We start from the raw sequence: 21,045 nt of genomic DNA, 5'->3' as shown, positions 1-21,045 counted from the left end.
TCAGGAGCAGTTCTGGCACAAGTTTCCAGAGGCACAGCACCTTTGCTGACAATGGCTCCCATCCCATTGTGCTTGTCTTTGCAGCATTTCACATCTGTACCTCTGGCACGGAGCATTATGCACAACCAGCACGTCACGAGCCCTCTGCCCTTTGAAGTACTTATTTTTATTTTTAGAGAAGATATATTCTGTTTCATAAGTTGTTGGATCAGCTTAGCACCCTGGCTGGGGGCATGATTGCTTTGCTGCTTTGATACAAAGAGCATTGAGATTTGATCTCGTTATCTGTGCTGTGACATGAAAGCAGGGAAAAGACTTTCTTGCAGCATTTTGTAATGGTATTGAATCTACAGTATTTAACTTTTTTTTTCTTTTTAACATTTTGTGCAACATCTAGAATTGGAGTATGACTGCAGATCTGGGCAGCTCATAAAAGAACAGCGTATGACATCATATCCCAAAATTATGCCACATTGCCACTTGGTCATCTGGGCCCATATGTCTCCTGTGCTTACTTAGAAAGGCAGACATTCATTGCTGCTTCACAGTTTAGTTTCAGAAATTAGTTGCTCATTTTCACACTTGCAATAAGAAAAAGCTACATAGTGTAAATCATAATTTTTAGCATTATTGAAGAAAAAAAAAAAAACAACAACAAACCAGTAGCATGAGAAACTGAGAAACCCAGGTTTCAGTCCAGTGACAATCATGGAAAAATCACCAATTTGGGAAAATTATATACAAAAGCAAATCTGATATGCTGTTCTATATATGCAAAGGCAGTCTAGATAAGCCTAGATTTCCTGAAACTGTTTAACTTAACTGTAAATAGATAGTGCACTTTATCAACTTTCTAAATTGTACCATTTTTAAATTTTGTTATTTTCTGCATTTGCATTTCTGCTTTTCTCTTTGATATGTGCCTTCATTTCAGAGTCATTCCAGGATGAGATGTTTGTGAATTTTTTCTTGATGGTTTTATCAGACTGTTCAATAAATTCCTCTCATAAAAATAACTCCCAAAATTTCAAGTACATCGCTGCATGCCATCCCCCAAATGAAGGCATGACAGTGAATGACTGTACAGTGCCAATTCAATTTTACAACTCACTAACTTATAAATAGCATTGCTCATTTTATCGTGACTACTCATGGAAGTGAAATTCAGTGCTCAAATGCTCGTAGGAAGAAGTGACTTAGAGAGGACCAAGTTAAGCAGCTCAGTTGTTACTCTGTGACTGAGCCAAGGCCTCCAGAATCATTGAATCATGGAATTGTGGAAGAGACCTTCAGGATCATCCCATCCAACCACCAACCACTGCCCCCATAACCCCTAACCCAGTAACCCACATCACCCAGCACCAGCTTCAGATGCCTCTTGAACCTGGGCAAGAACCTATTCCTTTGAATGACCACCCCGTCAGTGAAAACTTTTTCTAACATCTAATCTGAATTTCCCCTGTCTCATCTTAAGGCCATTTCTTGGGATCCTCTGCCGGCACAGCGGCAGAGACGGGCCCTGCCCTGGCTGCAGCCTCCTTTCATTTCAGGGACTCGTGGAGAGCGATGAGGCCCCGCCGGAGCCTCCTGTTCTCCAGGCTAAACACCCCCGGCTCCCTCAGCCGCTCCTCATCAGACCTAGACCTTTCACGAGCGACAGCTCCGCTTATATTGATTTTCTGACAAAGCTTTGACACGTCTTCAGGATTTTTGTTCTCCTCTTTTTCCCCACCACCCCAAACCCAGCACGGCAGCACCCCATGCCCATGACAAAGCAAACCCATGTCCCCACGCACCCCTCCTTCCTCGCCGAGCCACACGAGCCTCTCCGAAAACGGGGCGCGGATGCGGGAGGGATTTTCAAGGGAGGGATTTTCGCTAAAACAACGCATCCCTCACAACGCTGGCGCGGCCGAGGAGTTCGGTTCGGAGCGGAACGGAGCGGGCCCTGCCGGACCGCGGCTCCCGTGACGGGGCCGTCCGAGCGGGGCCGCGGCTCCTGAGGCGGCTGGTGCGGGCCGAGACCGCCTATCCCGCGTCTCCCCGGGTGCCGGTGCCCGGCCGCGCCCCGAGCGCATCTCCCCGGGTGCCGGTGCCCGGCCGTGCCCCGAGCGCGCCGCCCCGGTGCCGGTGCGGCCGGACTGCATCTCCCGCGGCGCCCCGCGGCGGGGCGGGGCGGGCCATGCGGCGGAAGGGGCGCCGCTCCTGTCGGCGGCGGGGGCAGCTCTATCCGGGCTCTTGGCGCTCTCCCTTCCTTTCGCGCCGGCGGCCGCTGGAGGCGGCGGGTCCATGTGCGCTCGGCGCGGCCCCGGCCCCTGCCCTCCGCGCTGCCTCCGCCATGGACCCCAGCGGCATCATCGAGGCCCTGCGCGGCACCATGGACCCGGCGCTGCGCGAAGCCGCCGAGCGACAGCTCAACGAGGTGAGGGCGCCGCCGGGCCTGGGCCGGGGCCGCGGCGCCGGGGAGCGGGGACGAGGCCCCGGCCCGTGGGAGGGGGAGCGGGGCGGGGGCGGGGAGGGTCCCCCCGGCTCCTCGGCCCGTCCGCCCGCCGCCGCGGCCCCTTCCCGCCGGCCGCGTCCCGCCGGCCGCAGGCCGGGCCCGGCGTGCATTGTCCCCGCACATGGCAGCGGGGCCGGGCCGGCCCGGGCGGGGCTGCTCGGGCGGGGGGCAGCGGCAGAAAGCGGCCGAGGCCCCCGTGCCTCTCTCGGCGGTAACAAATTGCCTCCATTGTCTCCGTGCTCAGCACCTTTTGGGTGATCCGCGGAGGGGGGGTTTAAAACCGCCCTTGTGCAGGCCCTGGGTGGCTCCGGCTGGACACAGCCCTGCCCGGGACCATTTAAGCGACATCAGTCTTTGGGTGGTGGAAGCACTAATTTGTCGGCGGGGAAGGAGGTGGAAGGGCCCCATCGCTTCGCAAGCAGTGCAGCCTGTAAGAGTGGCCTGGGCTGAGCTCAGAATCAAATCTGATGGCCTGGGCTGAGCTGAGAATCAGATCTGGCAGCCTGGCGGTGTTTGGTGCTCCAAATCCCGTGGGCTCCGGGTTCAGCAGGGCTGCCGGGGTGGGTGTGCTCCTGGGTGTGTACGGACACGTGTCCACGGGACGGGGGCAGACAGGGTTCCCGGCCCAGGTGTGTCATCCAAGCACTGCGCTCACCTGCCAGACTCGGATGTAAAATCCCAGCAGCTCCCAGTTTCAGGGACTTCGGTTTTGGAAGAAGATTATATTTTTATTTTGTTTAACTTCGCCTGATAGGTGAAAACTTTATTGATGACACACAGTCACGGGGCTGCTAGATATTTGGAGAACAAAAGTGTTTTAGTGTTTGACCCAGAGAAAAAAGGATGTCTTGATGGAGGAGGTGAAGGATAAGCTTGCGTGGCAGCTCTTGTGGTGCCTTTAGTTGGCTTTTTCCACAAACATTTTTCCTTGTTGCTCTTAAGCAGACTTGGGGCCTGACAATACTCATGTAATGCAACAGATGTTCAGCAGAGCTTAGATAAAGGAGGGCCAAATGTTCTTCTGGCAGTGGAGAAAATTTCAAAAACTAAAGGTATAGCTTTTCATAAAATTAAAAAGTGATTCTTCTGTGTTATTTAGTAAGTGATTGGCAAATAAATATTAGGTACCTTTGAAATAGATAGCTCTGAAACTACTCAATGACTAATTGACACTTGGATGAAGTAATTGCCTTTCTTTTCCATGTACTCTGTTAAAAAGTATGTTAGTGTTTGTTATTTAAACCAAAAATGCAACAAATGTGATGGCCTATAAAGACAGTAATATCTATGAAATTTTAAGCTGGCCCCAAAATGCATTTTTTTTCCTGTTCAATGGATGTCAATATTTATATATAGTAACTTGCTTGAAATCTTAGTTCTTTTCTGCAGGTATTGAGTGCTGAAGGTGCAGGAAATTAACATTCACTGCTGGCTGGGGTCTTCAGCAAATGACAGACTCTTGCAGGAAGGATCATGCTCGCTGACCACTGGCTTTTGTTCTCACTTTGGAATCAAAACCCCATGGTCCAACGTGTACTACACAAGTGCTAAATTGGCATAAAATCTGAACAGTTGTGCCCCTTTAAAAGCACCAGATATTACTGAACCAGTGTGTAAGAATTCTTTGTTGTGGGAAATGGAGCATCACTAATTTTTCACAGATATTTTGTGATAAAAATATGTGCTAAACCAGAAGTCTGCAAGCACTTACACATACATTCAGCTTTATTCACATGCGTGGGCTTGGTTTTACTTAGGTTTATTGAAGTCAGCTATGCATTTTCTTGCAGGTTGCTGGTCTGAATTTGTTGAATGTTAGAGCAATTCTGTTACCAGTTAATACCGAATTATAGGTATGGGGGTCTCTTTTTTCTGTAAATATGAGATCACAACAGCAGAGAACACTGTTCTTGCGCATGGCCAGGCTGCACAGGTGTTTTTATAGCTTAATAGTTGTCCTTGGTTGACCTTTCAGTTTACTTTAATTTGTCAGAAGTGCCTCGGTTGAGCTGATGAGACTGGCTTTCAGCAGAATGGTCATTTTACCTTAGCAGAAAAGACTGTGCATCAGTCAGTAATTGATATTCCTGATTAGTGCAAGAGATATATAAGTAGCTGAGAGTTAAGCAAGTATTTGGATCTGTCTTCACCATATCCTATCAGTCAACAAAGTTCTCCTGACTGGAGAAGGGGACTAGAGTGTAGAATTCTTGATTTGTCCAGGCTTTATTATTTTTCCTTTGACCTTGGCTAAGTCATGAATTATTTTATGCTTTATTTCTATTTTCACTAAGTTTTATCAGGTTATATTGCCTGCACATGAAAGGCTGTGAGAACTTTCAGAGTTGAGACAATGTTAAAAGCAAGTATTTCAGTCTCCTTGTCTTTACTTTTCTCACAGTGAAAAGAAGTTACAGGGAATGAGATCACTGGCTCTTGTGTCTCAGAATTTTCAGCTGATGGGGTGTCCTGAGGTGTTCACCCATCTCTGTCCCCGTCTCACAGGGGAAAGCTGTGTTTTACCAGGACTTAGAACCAGACTCTTCAATTAAGCTACTGGAAAGCAGCAGGAAGACATTGCTGCCTTTTGAAATGGTCTTTGTGCTTCATGTATAAAGAGTTTCTCAGAAATTGTGATGAAAATAGATATTTTTAACTATGCAGCTCTGGAATGACACTCTGAAAACAATATAGAGTGTTGTTTCATCTTTTAATATCAACATATTTATGAAGGTGCAGTTGCTAGATGATACTTTCCTTGCAGATTTTTTCTTTGTAATTCCAGGGAAATTATAACTTTATTGTGACGTATGTCTTGTAAGTCTCTGAGATTAACCTCAGTGTGTGAGCTAGTAAGCCATCTTTTTAGACTAACAATCCAGTTTTTGTGTCTGACAATGTTTATGGGGGGAAAAATGCAATCCCCTTTAACTCATCATTTTTTGTAAGTCTGAGCTCAACAGAGTTTGTTTAGGAAGATGTCCTGACACTCTACTGGGAAGTGACTTTCAGAAGTTACATTTAAGGTTTTTCGTGTTCTAATGTGAGTGACAGGGAAAGGATAAAGAGGAATCCCTGTTGGCTGGCCACCATCACCATTGATTTAACAGTGCAGTAGGGCCTGGTTCAGTGCCTTGCACTGCCTCCCTAATAGCTACAAATGTCAGAAGGATGGAATGGTTGCATTAAATGATTGGACTCTTGTTACTGAGAGCAAAGAGAGTTTAGGAGTGGAAGATTGTCAAAGGGGAAGAAGCAAGCTTCTCACATGGAGTCTTTCAGACAGGATTTTTCAAATGCTGGAATGCTATGGATACTTTGGGCGAGGTGTTTGTAGTGTCACCCCCAGCTTGAATTTTTTTTTAACCTTTTCTGACATGGTCTGCATGTGTGACATGTACAGCTCTGTATTGTAGTGTAAGAAAAAGAACAGAGCATGAGTTTCTTGGCTTTGATTATCAGATCATGGGGTCTCTCTTGAAGTTGTTGGTGTCACATTTTACCCAAAGTACTTGGTTACTTTCACTTCCCTCATCTTCCACCTGTATATTCTGGTGCGTGCTAGATGAGGGATGCTTTGGGTATTTAGCTGCATGTGCCCAGGCTGGTCCAGCACCAGGAATCCCCTTGGGGGCAGTAAGGAACAGAGGGAGCCTTGGCTCCACTGGGAAGAAGTTCCCTTCTGGGTGCAAGTTGCCCAGCACGAGGTAAAACCCGAGCAGAAAGGGCCACTTGTCACTTTCTCATGACTTAGCAAATAGTTCCTGTGTGTGCCTAGCAAGCCTTTGCTAGGAGCACATTGCTTTTTCCTCAGCTGGTAGAGCAAATAGTCCTCCAAACTTGCAGACAGTGATGAAAGGAGCAGACAGGGATGTTTGCAGGAACTGGTAAGTGTGTGTGTATCTTTTGTGGACGTTAAGCTAGGTTTGCATATACTTTGTAGCTGCATAAGAGGTGGCAGAACTGGCTTGCAAAAAAACCTGAGGTCAGAACGACTTCCACACCTGCTGAGTTCTTAAAAAAGAATCAAAAGAGTGCTACAGGGCAGTTTGCTGATTCAGCGTGGCCTTACAGCTCCTGACCTTACATTTCTATAAGAAAACAGTTTCATCTCAGTGTAATAGTTACATGCACCCAGTCCTGCTATGGCCCAGATCAAAAATTGCTTGTAGATCTTATCCCCAAAACTGGAATGGAGGAGAAACATTGAATTCTTTTTTTTTCCATCTACTTTATTTTTAAAATGTTAGCCTTTATTCACATGTGTGCTGCTTTGAATAGCTATATAAATAACCTGGGGTTCCAGTTCAGCAGCATATAGTAAATGTTGCTCATCTGTTCTGCTTTTTTGGGCAACAGTAAAGGAGGTGCCTATTGTACTGTGTTTGTCATGGTATGTCAGCTTCCTGATGTCTGCAAAGAATGCATGGAGGTCTTTTTACCCAAGATGAAACTTGGTTTTATCATTTAGAGGCACACAGGCTTTGTGTGAGAGATGAATATTCCAGCATTAAAGATTAATTTAAGTTACTGCAGTGAGTATCATTACTGGAGGAAAAGTGCTTTTCCACGTTGTAATTAACTATTCATAGTTCACATGCCATGAACTGGTCTCTTCAATGTTAACTTTGAACTTCATTCCTCTTTTGGACTATGCAGCTCTGGTGTGACACTTTTCTCAAAAGTCTCTTTTAGCACATGTGTAACAAAGCAGCCCTGCTAGGAAAAACAGCAATGTGCAAAAGGATTGTGTGTTCTGGAGCAGTGATTGCTATTAACAGACAGTGGTGCAAGGTTTGTGGTCTGATAGAACACATTCCTCAGCTAGCCAGGCTGCATAGCAAAGATTGCTCTTGGGAAAAGTCCCCGAATTCTTTGGCTCTTAGACAGCAAAGTCATACCAGTGACATGGCATGTTGGCCCTTTTGTAAAGGGGAAGGACTTGAGATGAGTTTTGGTTTTGTTTTTCTTTAAATGCTGAGTTAAGTGCTGGAAAACTGACTTCTGTGACAGAACTGTTTTTTAAAATAATACTGTAATTCTCTAAATTTAATGTTTACTTTTAAATGGTATATGTTAACAAGGAGCAAGAGAATAAAAGTCAAAATTTTACCAATGTCAAAACTTTAAAGTCTTAAAAATTTTCTGTTCTTCATGCAGTTTAGAGTATGTGATAGTGACCATTGTGAAATCCTGATTTTAGTTCAAAACTGAACCTAAAATAGGTGTGGTTTTTAGTGTGGTTGGTTTTTTTTTAGCAGTACAGTCAGTGAAGAGGAGCATGCTGTCCTAAGAGGCAGCCCTCTTGGGGGAGTAAAATTATTAAAGATGGAAATAGCTGAAAGAGATGTGTATTTTTTAATGCTGTAGATACAAAAAGGCACCTATGGTGGTGTCTTACTTTAGGTTCAGTTATTTTTCTCCAAGTGCCAGTAAAACATTGGATGCTCTTTTTAAGAGTGCAGCAGAGCAGTGAGAGGTGATTGTAGTACTTGGCATTTTATTTGAGCATTCAGTACATCCTTGTCTTCATGGAACTGTCCCTACTCATCCCTACAGCTCAGTTTCTCTGCAATCTTCCTTTCAGTGGCTTGGGAAGGAGGTCATTGTGAAGAGTTTGGGAGTCCTTTACATTCCACAGGGAATGCATGGAAGTGTTAATGTAGCTCTGTGTGAATGTAGGTCTTAACGGAGAGGATTAAGAGCAGGCTTTGATTGGCAAGTACAAGGTATTTTACTTGTATTAAAAGCACAGATTATATCTTGGCTGAATCTGCTTTGAACCACTAAAGGTGATAAAGCAGCTCATCCTCATGGTTGGTTGGAGTCTGATGCTTCAGATGCTAATAAGGATGATACTTGTAAGATTTTTTAAAAAACCAGACAGATAATGGTGTAGATGTTTCGGTTTTGTCCCCTAAAGTTTGCTATAGTTCAAAGAACCCAATGAAAATATATTAATCCCTCATACTAATAGAATTGGTATTTCTAGGGAGCTTCTGTAGCCTGCTATAGGCACAGGCTTAGTCCTGTCTTTGTAAATGAAGAGAACATTCTTTGGTATTTTAGTAAATTTCAGTGTGTGGCAGTTTTGTGCACTGCTGTCTATTTTTTTGTTTCTTTTACGACATAAGATTTTTTAGATTTAATTTCTTTTGGTTTTCCTGTTAGTTCCTTAGTAGCTCTTAAGCATTATTTCCATATTTGTTGCTGAAATGGATGGTTTTTATTACAAGTATAGCGGTCATTTATCATGGGAAAGGGAAAGTAATCCTTCATTTGTTAAATTATAGGATTAAATGCTTCTGGCTTTGCAAACATTGCAAATTTTCACTATAGTAAAAGTATCTGTTAAGCTTAGAGCCCTTGTGGAAAGACATCAGTTTGCACTTTTAAGTCCATTTTATGCAGACTAATATGACCTTATTTGTAGGTGAGTTTAAGGTTATTGAAACTGAAAGCTTTCTTCAGGTTCACAACACGTTAAACACAGGAGCACTTCCGCTGCCATTAATGTTAAGCGTATAATTGAGTGCTGTGCTGAATTAGGGTCTGATGTCATTCGGAATGTGCTGCAGGACTCTGTGTGTCTGTTCATGTTCCTTAAGGAAAGGAGCAACTTAACGGGCCTGGAGCTGTAGGAGAAAGCAAACCCAACTAGGAAATTTTATGTTAAATTTATTTATTCAACCATTACTTGGCAGTTGAAGGCAATTACTTTTTTTTTTTTTTTTTTAATTTGAAAGTGTGTTTGCTTCTTGAGGACTTGGGGAATGTCAGAGGGACATGGGTCAGCAGGACGTGTGCTCATATTGCAGTGTCAGTTACTCTCAGTTCATCAAACCACGCTCTGTAAATAAACATTTCAGTGGGACCAGATGCTTCTGGGTGCTCTGGAGCCTGTAGAGTTTTAGTGCACACGATGAATGTGTACAACAGTGTTTTTGGGAAGATTCTGAAGTCAAGTTTGTCCTTCATTTGAAATCTGTTTTAAAGAACAGGAGGTAGAAAACAAGCTGCACTAACCAAATCTGAGTACCAATGTCATGTCCCAGGCTGTCCCTTTCACACTTGTTTATACTGGAACCTATTGGAGATACTTGCTCAGGAAAATGAAAGTTGAAGAGAATGTTGTAGTACTGTAGGAGTGAGCTGAGCAGCACGGCACACTTGGGAGGAATCTTGTCATAATTTCATACTGTCAGAAGAGTTTTTGGTCATACTAAAGGAATGGAAGGTTCATTTCTGATTATTTATGATATGAAACTGCTGCAGTATCTGAGGCAGCCATTTGGTTTTCATAAACAGTATGTGTAATTTCAATGGTTTTGAAAGTAACAAGTGGATAAAAGGTGTTTTCCTAAGAGATCAACAGGTTAAATTATGTGGATCTGTGCAGTTGTCTTTGATAGGGGAACTGCAAAGAGCACAGGAAACAACATTGATGTGTAAGTGAAGATAAAGCAGAAAAGCAAAGCTGTTTGGAAGTTGGATGAGGTAGATCAGGACCTGTCCAACAGAATATCTCTAAGGATGAGGTCCCACAGCCTTTGTGGATAAGTGTTCCAGGCCTTGGCCGCCCTTGTGAATTTTTGTTCCATGCATAAAATAGGGATTTCCCACTCTAATTCATGTCCCTGAGTTGTTCCTCAACTCTTTACCTTGAGGAAAATTATGTTTGGTTTCAATTAAAAAAAGCAGAATTAGCTTTTAAGGATTGCAACTCATTTTTCCCGGCAAAATTAATTTATTGTCTGGAGTTCCTGATGCTTGGGAAGGGTGGGTAAAGTGTGTTATAATAATGTTACGGTTTGTTTCCTCATTGAAAATACAATCCAGTCCTTAATGTATCAGTGACAGTTCACTGGTACTGTCACTGTCTCAGACAGTCTGTCTCTTTCCTTATGGTAAGAAAAACATTTATTGTTTTCTTTCTAAGTGAAACTCCTTCCAAGCAAATCCTTGGGAAATTGTTACTCTGCAGATGTGTCTCCATTTGGATCTCCCTGCTTTGCTGTGGTGTGGTTCTCTGGACAGCTGCTGCAGTAGTGCATCAGTGATCACTTGAAACTGGTTTTTCAGAAAGATGAAGTAGGAGTTGGACTTAGTTTTAAAACACAGTTCCCATGTGTTTCTTAGCTTCTTATGAAATGAACTCATACCTTGGTAAAGGTCACTGTAAACTTGCTGTGCTTGGGTTTTCCAGGCTGTTCAGGTGCTCTTGTTCTAAATGGGGAACATGTTTGGTGTCTGTGGAAGGCTGATTCCTGTTCAGTGATTTCTTCAGCTCTGTTACCTTAAACTGTAGGGTTTTTCCTCCCCCTTGCTGTCTACAAAATACAGTGTGCACAAAACTTTGGAATGCTTTGGCTGATTAGCTGACTCCTGTGCAACTGGCTGAATTGCTGGTATTCTGTTGATGGCATTACATCATTGGGGAATGATGTAAAACTTAATGGAAGTATTCTAAAACTTAACTCTTTTTTTTTCCTTCTCCATAGGCTCATAAGTCAGTGAACTTTGTTTCAACTCTGCTTCAGATCACTATGTCCGAGCAACTGGATTTACCAGTGAGACAAGCAGGCAAGTTTTCAAATATTTTCGTCATTGTATCTCCTCAAATGGTGCATACACACAAGTACACATGCAGATACTGTTAAGGAATTCTAATGGTTTTAATGTCAAGCACTCAGAAGTTGGGAGTTGCTCACATTACAGCCATCACGAGTTATTATCTGGCACCATACACTGAGTAAGGAAGACAGAAAGAAAAGGAGTGTCTGGCTCTTGAATGATTCTTCCCTTTTATCTCTAATGAACATTCCTGGGGGAAGCAGAATGGTTTATGATGCTGGTGCACTTGGTCCAAGGAGGTCATTTAAACATGTACTGGGAGCACTAATGTTTCTAAACATACAAAGTGGAAGGAAAAAGATTGTCTTTTGAAACCCCACTTATTTGCACGTGAGCCATCAGTGAAATTGGATGTTGATTACTGACAGCTCCAAACATCACTTTAAAGCTGCTCTAATTACTTGATAGAGGTTTTTAGTGCAATACTTCAGTGGGTTTTTTGACTGGTCAGGAGGGTGTGATCTGGATCGTTTATTTGGACCTTCCATGTAGCGGACTACTCTAAGCTGTAGCCTAAACTTAGCTTGCATTCTTATCTTACTGCTTGGGAGTACCGTTCAAATGATGACTCAAGCTTACTGCTTTACAAGTGTAACATGCAGAAGGAAGTTTGAAGAAAACCTCTGAAGTTTCACCCTCCTCCACGTAAGCCAATTAAACCCTAAAGCATCCTGTGGAGAGTGGGGATGGCTCATTCAAGGCCCAGCTTACAAACAGTGTGTGTTTGCAAAGCAATTATTGATAAATCCCTCTGAGGGCTGGCTGAAGTCCCTATCACTTCAGTCTTGTCCTAATCTGCTGAGTGTTTCTTGACCTCTGCAGACACTTTCAGAAACCATCTGGTTTCTGAATCTTCAAAAGGTGCATATGAAATTTAGGAAGAGAAGTTGCTTTATGGACTTTTATGTAGAATTAGATTAACAGTAACTTTTTTACCAGTTTGCCATTTTAGATTTCCTGTTGCATGTTGTAAGTACTTCTCCAAGTGCTATGATTTATATTCTGCCACACAAGCAGTTTGGATTTGGTTGCCAGATGGTAAATGCAGGGTTTGTTCCAGGAGCCTGATTGCTACAAATTGCTGTAGCCCATAACCTGGATATAAAGGAGCTCTGTTTCTCTAGCATTCATTCCTCTATCACAAGCTTATTTAGATTTTTTTTTTGCTTACAAGAGATGTTTTAGATTGTCATTAGTATTGATCAGCTTTTCTTTTTCAGTTTTAATGAAAAAATATTGAGAAAATCATTGTAATGGATTTCAGAAGTGTGTTGCTAAATAGTTTCACAAGTACTTACCTGCATCACAGCTAAAAGCAATACCTGTAGTAGTTTTAAAGTAAATGGGTGAAAGAGTATCAGTTTAGTAAATTATTGGGTTAATAACTTGCATGGTTTATGTATTTTGATTCTCCTACTTAGGAAGGGCCAATGTTTTTGTAATTTTGGTCCGTTTTGTTCTAAAAAATATTTACTTGCAAGACGTGTGTTTGTTTTGTGCTTTGAATGGCTGGCAGCTGATTTGCCCCTCTTGTTTCACAGGGGTTATCTACTTGAAAAATATGATAACCCAGTATTGGCCGGACCGTGAAAGTGCTCCTGGAGAGATCCCACCTTACTCCATCCCAGAAGAGGACAGGCACTGTATCCGTGAGAACATTGTAGAAGCCATTATCCACTCTCCTGAGCTGATCAGGTGCACAGTTTTAGCCTTTGTGTGAATTGCCTGTGAATTCTGACTGTTGAGTTTCTTTTTATATTTTTCCCCCAGCCAAGATCACCCACATGCTAAGCATCATTGTCACACACTGTGTATCCTAAACATAGAATTAATCTAGATGGAAAAACAGTTTTCAGCTTGTGTAGCATGTAGAAATTTGTAATTCCTTAAATGGAGACTACAGAAACTACAGAAACCTACAGAACCTAAACCTTCTAAACAAAAAGGAAGTCTAAGTATGGATAGTATTTGTTGCTTCAACACTACAAGAATATTATTAAAATAATAGTAGTAACTTTTTTAATTGTTGTGGTTTTGATTTCCAGAGTGCAGCTTACTACTTGCATTCACCACATTATCAAATATGATTATCCAAGTCGCTGGACTGCAGTTGTGGAGAAAATTGGATTTTATCTCCAGTCTGACAATAGTGCTTGTTGGCTTGGAATTCTTCTCTGTCTTTATCAACTTGTGAAAAACTATGAGTAAGTTCTTTCTGGTCTTTCTCCATATAAACCTGCAGAATTAATATATTGGTGTCTATGTTTTGTACTCTGTGTCTGTTATAACCATGTAGAATTGTCTATGGGACTGCACAAAGGTGATGGAAACATAATCTTAGAAAGTATTCTTGACTACTTGCTGTGCAGATGCTGGCTCATGCATCTTCTCAACTAAAAATCACAGAAAGACTGCCTTCTTTAAAAGTTTGAATTCAGAAAAAAAAAAAAGGATGTTTTTAAACCTTAATGTGGTAGTTGCTTTTTATGGATTGATGGCAGTAAGAAAGTCTGCTCAAAATCATGACTTTTGCAGGAATTTATTGTTTAATTCGCATTTAAACTTTTAAACAATTAGTACTCTAGTACTTGGTGACAGTAACCATAGAAAGGTTTCAAAGTGTGAAATCTGCAATGTTGGGAGCTCAGAATTAGTTAACTGACTTTGGTATGATCAGAGATAAGGACAGTCCTGGGGTCAGGGAATTGTAGTAGTGGAACTGATGGAATCCACAACTTATTCTTTCAAAGCCTTGGAATGCATAACATTTTTGTTTCAGGTTCTTGATTTAAAATGTTACATGGAAAAATTTCCATCTAATTTAATGATTTTTACATCAGTCAGTGTAAAACAGTGAATGTCAGTTTCTCAAAAATACTTTTACAAGAATGCCACAAAAATCTTTGTAATCCCAAGTGGGAATTTTCTTAGTGGCTGAAAATTGTAAGTCCTGCTAGGAAAGGAAAGCAAAAAAATTTCTCACTTGATTTTCAGCTTAAAGATCTTTAACCAAATATACTGTAGAGATCTGGAAGCTGTAAATCAAGAAGTGTTCAGTGGTAGTGAATTATGATGATAGAAATCCATGTTTAGGGATCTGAGTGCAGTCACTGTGTGATAAGAGAGCAGGTGTGTCTGTGGTCTCAGCTGGTCAAACACTTCAGCTGAGGCCAGGAACTGCTCCTGCTTGCTCAGCTTTCTGGTGGAGTCAACAAGGGTGAGTTTCATGTCACCAATCATGTAGGAATGTGCACATTTCAGTCAGTTTAGTGGGACATGGATCTGTGTAATATTATTACTTTGATCAAGTTTTTACTGCCTGAGTTGTAGGAATACTTCCGTTTTGAATTTCTTTTCCTTAACATGGGACATAAATATCTTGGAGCTTTTCCCTTTTTTTTTTGTTCAAATTCAACCAGCAAGATCAAGTGGCTGATCTTTGCATAGCAATTTTTTCTAGTGTTTTTCATTTTTTTGATGAAATTAGAAACACAATTTTCCTGAGCAACATTTAATCTTAATGTTTGCGTTTCTGGTTCAGAAAATGCATGAAAACTGTGTTATTGAACAGGCTTTTGGGGCTCAGTGTTTTGTAGTAGTTCTTGCAGAACGTGCCATCTGCCAGCAGACTGAGTAGTCTTTTTCTTGTTATATTCTGAAAATTGCCATTGTTCAGGAAGCAGAGTACTGATATTTAATATTAGTGAAAAGTCTACAAAAAATGTGTTTGAAAAACAAACCAAACCAAAGCTCAATCCTCTAACCCAGAAATCTCCCAAAGGAGTACAAGAGTCTGACAAGTGTTGATTGCTGGATCAAGAAATAAATGTACAATCACAAATTGATATTTTATCTTGTTATTGTCATCACCAGTATAGAAAAGATCCTGCTCTGCTGTGAAAACTCTTCAATCAATTAGGAGTTTCTTGTGTATAAATTAAAACTGGGGGCAAAGATTTCAAAATGTGGCTTTGTTTCCTTTCAGGAATTTTGAAATGTTGGAGAAAGGAAGTGGAGCCTTGTTTTCAGCATGGGCAAGCTGCTGGGCTGTTCCTAGCATAGAAGGTCTCAGGTTTTACTTCAAAGGGTGATTGCTCAGAGTCTGCCCCACAGCCTGGAATCCCACCTTCTCTATCAGATTGTTGCCTTTGGGCAAATTAAATGGTGAGATGTGAGAGCCATCAGTGCCAGGCTGTGAGAGGCTCCTCAGCTTGCTTTATCCAGTGTCAGTGAAGCAATGTAGCTTCTGCAAATATTTTGATAAATTGTGAACTCTGATTAATGCATTTCTTATCTGTAACACCATCTGGCTATGGCTTTATTTCCGATTCTCTCACAGGAACTGCCTAGGGGTTTCTTTTTAAGTCACAGGTTGTTAGGAGCTGTCATATAAACTCCTTGTGCCTACACTGGGACAAGGTGAGCTTTTTCAATTTAAAGCCAGCTGAAAGAACTACAAAACTGGTTTGGTTCTTCTCTAAAGGTACAAGAAACCAGAGGAGCGGAGTCCATTGATAGCTGCAATGCAACATTTTCTGCCAGTCCTGAAGGACAGCTTCATTCAGCTCTTGAATGATCCATCAGACCAGTCTGTCCTCATCCAGAAACAGATCTTCAAAATATTTTATGCCCTTGTCCAGGTAAAAAAGTTGTATATACTTGAACAATAATTTAAAGCATTATGCTTTTCCTTAAAATAGTGAATGACAGAAATATTACAGTATTAGATTACATCTGAATCATTTTCCCTACTACTCAGCTCCATGAATCACAAGTTTCTGATTGTCTTGTGCTTTTACTTTTGAACAGTGCTATTCCTGGTTGGCATTAGATAAAAGTTACACATGCCATCCTTTAAGGCAGGGCGTTTGCTGGAAAGCCAGTTAGAAAATGAGTTTTCTAAGGACAGATTGTGGAGGCCAGCCTGCAGAGAATTACCAGTGTAAATATAGCAGTTTGGAATGGAACTGCTGTTAAATGCTTCAGAAATTAGACTAACATCCATTTAGGTAGCATTTTAGCATTGCATAAGCACAATGAATTGGAGCAAAGACCTCTTGCACCTTTGAGGATATTTAGGATATAGGTCAGATTGTGTTGAGTCCTTTAGCCTGGTTTTTGAGGTAAATTGCTAATCTTTCATGGTAAGTAAGTGTAGGGAAAGATTTGAAAGCTAAAATTCTAACTGTAAAAATAACATAAATTTATTATAAAGGAATTAAAAAATAATTTATCTTTTGTTTTTTTTTTAACCAGTACACATTACCTTTGGAGTTGATAAATCAGCAAAACCTGACTGAGTGGATAGAAATCCTGAAGACTGTTGTTGATAGGGATGTACCAGCTGTAAGTGGCTTTTGGCTATTTCTGTCTTTAAGTTTAAGTATTTTTCATTCACTAGAATGTTATTCCTGCATTCTTTTTTCTCTACAGGTGCCAAGAAAATAATAAAAAGATTAGGCTAAATGGGGAGTTTCAGACAGACGAAACAAATTTTGAAAATATGTAGCCTGTATGCAAGTTCTGTTTTAAAACTTATTTTGGCTTCTTGTTTCAAAAATCTATTGATCATTTAGGCATATTTCATGGGATTTATTTTTAGATATGCTCTACTTCATACTTCCATTAAGCTAGAAGTTAAAATGGCAGGTTAAAAGCAAGATATACTATGTAGTTGTTCCAGTTACATATAATTTGAACTCTTTGTGAATAATTGGTAAATAATGTCTTTTTTTTTTTTTCCTAAAGGAAACCCTTCAGGTTGATGAAGATGATAGACCTGAGTTGCCTTGGTGGAAATGCAAGAAGTGGGCTTTGCATATCTTAGCTAGGCTCTTTGAGAGGTATTTTCTCTTCCATTATTATTTAAAAAAAAAAAACCCCAAGCAAACATTCAAGTCAGTAATATTGCTGCACCCTTGAGTTTACATACTTGCTTCTAATTCTAGGTATGGAAGCCCTGGTAATGTTTCCAAGGAGTACAATGAATTTGCTGAAGTTTTCCTGAAGGCCTTCGCTGTTGGTGTTCAGCAAGTAAGAAACTCTGAGTGTGGGGGGAGTATTGGGATAAGTTTAGAGTTAGTACTGGTTGCTTATTTCAGTATTTGCTGAAAAGGCTTCTTGCTCTTATTCACATTTTTTTTTCAAGCACATTGGTATGGAAAGCAGTGATGTCTATGGGCTTTAAAAAAAAAAGACTGATAAAGAAATTATCCATTTGCCACATATCACAATCCACTTTTCACTTACAAGCCCTCAGATGAGCTTCAGACTAATGCTACCAGTTTTTTTCCTTTCTGAAAGAGATAGGTATATGTGGTGTTAGTTGACCTTCAGAACTAACTCTTTTGACTTCAAGTCTGTAAATGCTAAATTTTCAGCCTTCTGCAAAAGCCTGATCAAGCAGAGGCTCTCTTATAGACAGGTAATTCTGATGTTCCCTTTCCACTCATCTCCCTGTTTTGGGGTTGCCACTTGTGCTGTGTTTTAGAGTCTGCTGTATGCAAACAATCTTTGGATTAATTAAAAACCTCACATATGTTTTTATTATCTTTATTTTAAGGTGATTATATTGCAAATGTAAATAGACTATTGATTTATGAAAATCTCACAGTGTGAAATGCTTTCTTCAAAGCCTTTGAGTCAGACAAACAGTTTAGTTCAGTTTCAGTTCTCTTAATTTCTAATGAAATTATAATGAATTACAGAACTTTAAAAGAAGAAATGTAGGGCAAGTATCTCATAAATCCATGCTTTTTGAAGGTTGGCCTAAGTATGGAAAGCATTTTTCACATGGAGTGTGAGGCAATATATGCCAACATTCTGCTCAGGGAAGTGGTGTCAGCTTTGCTTCCTGAGGTGCTCACCTGGCACCCCTAGGTGACATCAGACAGATCATTGCTGCATGTTCTTTAAGGCCTTCCTGCTTGCTTTGCACTTCCAAGATACAATGAAGTTCTGACAAAGGGCTATGGCCAAAAGTACTCTTTGAAAAGATAATTTTAACAGTTTGACAAAATGCTTGTTTTTCTTCACATTCTCTTTGAATCAAATTTGATCCTTATTGTTTTTGCAGCTAGGAAACTCCTAAGAATTCAGGTACTTAAAGAAAACTGCCAAAAAATCAATACTTTGGCAGGCTTAGTTTGTTCCTAAACAATAATGTAACTTGTTTAGGAAGACAGACTGTATTAAGGTTCTGCCCTCCATTTTTCTTCAGAAGATAGAGCTTGGGCCTCTGCTCAGGACATGGAATCTGTCAAATAAATGCTGTGGAAGATTTTTGAGCAGGATGTGTTTCTTTACACAAATTGGAACTCTATGAAATACTGAAGAATACAAATTTGGATAACGTGTTTCATTGCGTTCTCTCTACTTTCCAAAGTGTTTGCACCCTTTTAGTAAAGCAGTAATAGATAAATAAAAGGCGTAAGACTACAGATAGTTCAAGTATAAACTTGAAATATACTGCTAAATATTATTGTCATAATTACTTCTCATTGATTAGCCTCCACCCCTCCAAAAAAAAAAAATTCTGTACATTCAGTTTCACTTTAGCTAAACTTTCTTAGCTTGTCCAAACCAGGCTGAGCTGCCTAGCTGGAATACCCTGAATTTATCCCTTGTGTTAGCAGCTGTTTTGCTCAAGACACTTCTCATGAGCCAGAACTAAGCCCTGGTTGGACACTGCTGCCTTGTAGTTCCTTGGCACTGTTACAGAATTTTATTTTATTTGCCCCAGAGTGTCCATCCTGCTTTTCCTCACTGCAGGTCTTAAAAATTTTCTTAATTTTTTTAATACCTTTACCTACTACATCTGAATCATAAAACTACATACATCTTCTTGGATAGTCCTAAAAAACCCTGCAAGTTTGAACTTTTGCTCTTTTCTATCCTAACTCAATAACTAATGCCACAAAACCTTGTACTCAGGTGTTGGTACCAAGTAATTTCTCTCTAAATCCTGAAGGTTTTTAAACATGAGCAGTTCAAACTTTGGGAAGTGATAAAGCATCTAGAGCATAAAACTGTTTTTAAAGCTGTGAATATTTTGATGAATGAGTGCATCCTCCTTGAACTGAAGTGCAAGGCAATTCCTTTGGAAGAACACTTCAGCCTTTGTGTAATAAATGGTATCAACAGCATTCATTTTCAAAATAAAGAATCTTGTTTTCCCTAGATTTTTCTTTTGGTAGTATTACAGATTGATATCTTTCCAGCTCCTTTGGGTTGGGATTTAAAAAAAAAATGCTTCTTTTGTGTGAAGACTTAAATGAAATCCTGGAAATGGGATTTGCCTTTTCTTTCCAGTTAGTGATGCTGCTTCTGAAGGTGCAGTGTTTCCACTGACCTGGATTGGGCTAAGGGAATCCCCTTTGCATTACCCGTGCAAACCTCTCCTGTGAGCTGTAATTTAATTACTAGTCATGGTCCCATGTCCTTTTCATGACCTTATTTGTGGAGAGCCAAGGACTGGAACACAGGTGGATCCCTCTGAAGGAGTTCTGGGTGCCACCACAGGAGAAGAGTTGAGGCCAGAAAGCCAAAGGGAGTGAGTGGCTGATGGATCTCTCCACACACACGCATTGCTCACACAGCTGGGTGGCTGTGAGGCAGCACAGAGGCACAGATCAGTAGACTGTGAGTGTAGAGTGTTCTCATCCAGTGGCTGGGTGTGAATTTCTGCCCCCAAAGAGTGAAGATGGAATAATAAACCTCAGAGGGCAAGGCCCCCTGGGGTGTGTTGGTGGTGAATTAGCATGTATGGTTTGTGTTATTAAAGGATGGTATTTTTAAAAGATGTGTAAGCACCCAGTATGAGCTGCAAATTGTCTTATAAAATTAACAATGACATTTGATAGAAGGCTTAGTCAGTACCCATTTTAGCCTGATGAATAAATGGGGGGTTTGTTCAGTTTTGAGGGGGTCTTATGTAGGCTTGTGAGGGAGGGTAGAATTGTGGTGAAAATGGGCTGTGCTCAATATAAGATACTGATGAGATCTGATTTCTCTAGGTGCTGCTGAAGGTGCTCTACCAATACAAGGAAAAGCAGTACATGGCTCCTAGAGTTCTGCAGCAAACGCTAAATTACATCAATCAAGGGGTGTCTCATGCAGTCACCTGGAAGAATCTGAAACCTCATATTCAAGTAAGCCATTTTGGGGGTTTTAATACTTAGATGATTCAGAAGTACGTTAGTCAGTCTACTGTAAAGTGTTTCCAGCCCTGCTACAATTCACATTTTAGGCACTTCTCTTATAAATTGCTGGTGGAAAGAGTTTAAGCCAATTTAGTGAAGGTTACCTTGAAATATGAACAAAGTCAGCTAATTTATTGCTGTATGTCCTTTGTGCTTTAATTTATTAAAGATTACAATCTAATACAGCAACACAGCATATTTGGAGGTGCTGTTAGCTGCAGAATTTATGGCATTGAATCATCTCCACATGCCATTGTCCAAAGCCAATCTAGTATCTTGTGTCGTATTGTAACTCTACCTAAACACAAAAGATCTGCTTTTTTGTAAAGTGCCACATAAATCCACCCTAAATCCAAATAGTTTTAGAATGCTACCATTTTATATGAGGGAGTGACAGGATGGAGAAAATCTATAAAATACAGGACACAATATAGAGATTGATTTAGTAGTGGTAATGTGTTTTCAATCTCTTTTTTTATTCCAGGGAATCATCCAAGATGTTATTTTCCCATTGATGTGCTATACAGATGCTGATGAAGAGCTTTGGCAAGAAGATCCATATGAATATATCCGCATGAAATTTGGTGAGCGTTTGAAATCTGCTCATGTTAAAAAATTATTTTATGCAAAGGATGGGATTTTATGGGGTGTTTTTGTGAAAACTGAGATGATTTTAATCTTTAAAGAAAAAAAAAAACAGAGAGAAACACA

At 40.8% G+C, this 21,045-nt stretch overlaps 1 protein-coding gene across 1 annotated transcript in view; it reads left to right on the top strand.

The window, feature by feature from the left end:
- Nucleotides 1-2,287: 2,287 nt before the first annotated feature.
- The window catches only part of IPO7 (importin 7), a 34,566-nt gene continuing 15,808 nt past the window's right edge, over nucleotides 2,288-21,045 (top strand). The window contains exons 1-10 of the mRNA XM_053979747.1: nucleotides 2,288-2,422; nucleotides 11,002-11,083; nucleotides 12,676-12,829; nucleotides 13,180-13,338; nucleotides 15,618-15,774; nucleotides 16,391-16,480; nucleotides 16,883-16,977; nucleotides 17,083-17,167; nucleotides 20,149-20,283; nucleotides 20,819-20,918. Coding sequence (XP_053835722.1) covers nucleotides 2,339-2,422; nucleotides 11,002-11,083; nucleotides 12,676-12,829; nucleotides 13,180-13,338; nucleotides 15,618-15,774; nucleotides 16,391-16,480; nucleotides 16,883-16,977; nucleotides 17,083-17,167; nucleotides 20,149-20,283; nucleotides 20,819-20,918 — 1,141 coding nt within the window. The 5' untranslated portion in view covers nucleotides 2,288-2,338. The remainder of the gene's footprint in view (nucleotides 2,423-11,001; nucleotides 11,084-12,675; nucleotides 12,830-13,179; nucleotides 13,339-15,617; nucleotides 15,775-16,390; nucleotides 16,481-16,882; nucleotides 16,978-17,082; nucleotides 17,168-20,148; nucleotides 20,284-20,818; nucleotides 20,919-21,045) is intronic.

Source organism: Vidua macroura, chromosome 6, assembly GCF_024509145.1.
Source record: "Vidua macroura isolate BioBank_ID:100142 chromosome 6, ASM2450914v1, whole genome shotgun sequence".
Classification (NCBI taxonomy): domain Eukaryota; kingdom Metazoa; phylum Chordata; class Aves; order Passeriformes; family Viduidae; genus Vidua; species Vidua macroura.
This window is presented reverse-complemented; position numbering and strand designations above follow the sequence as displayed.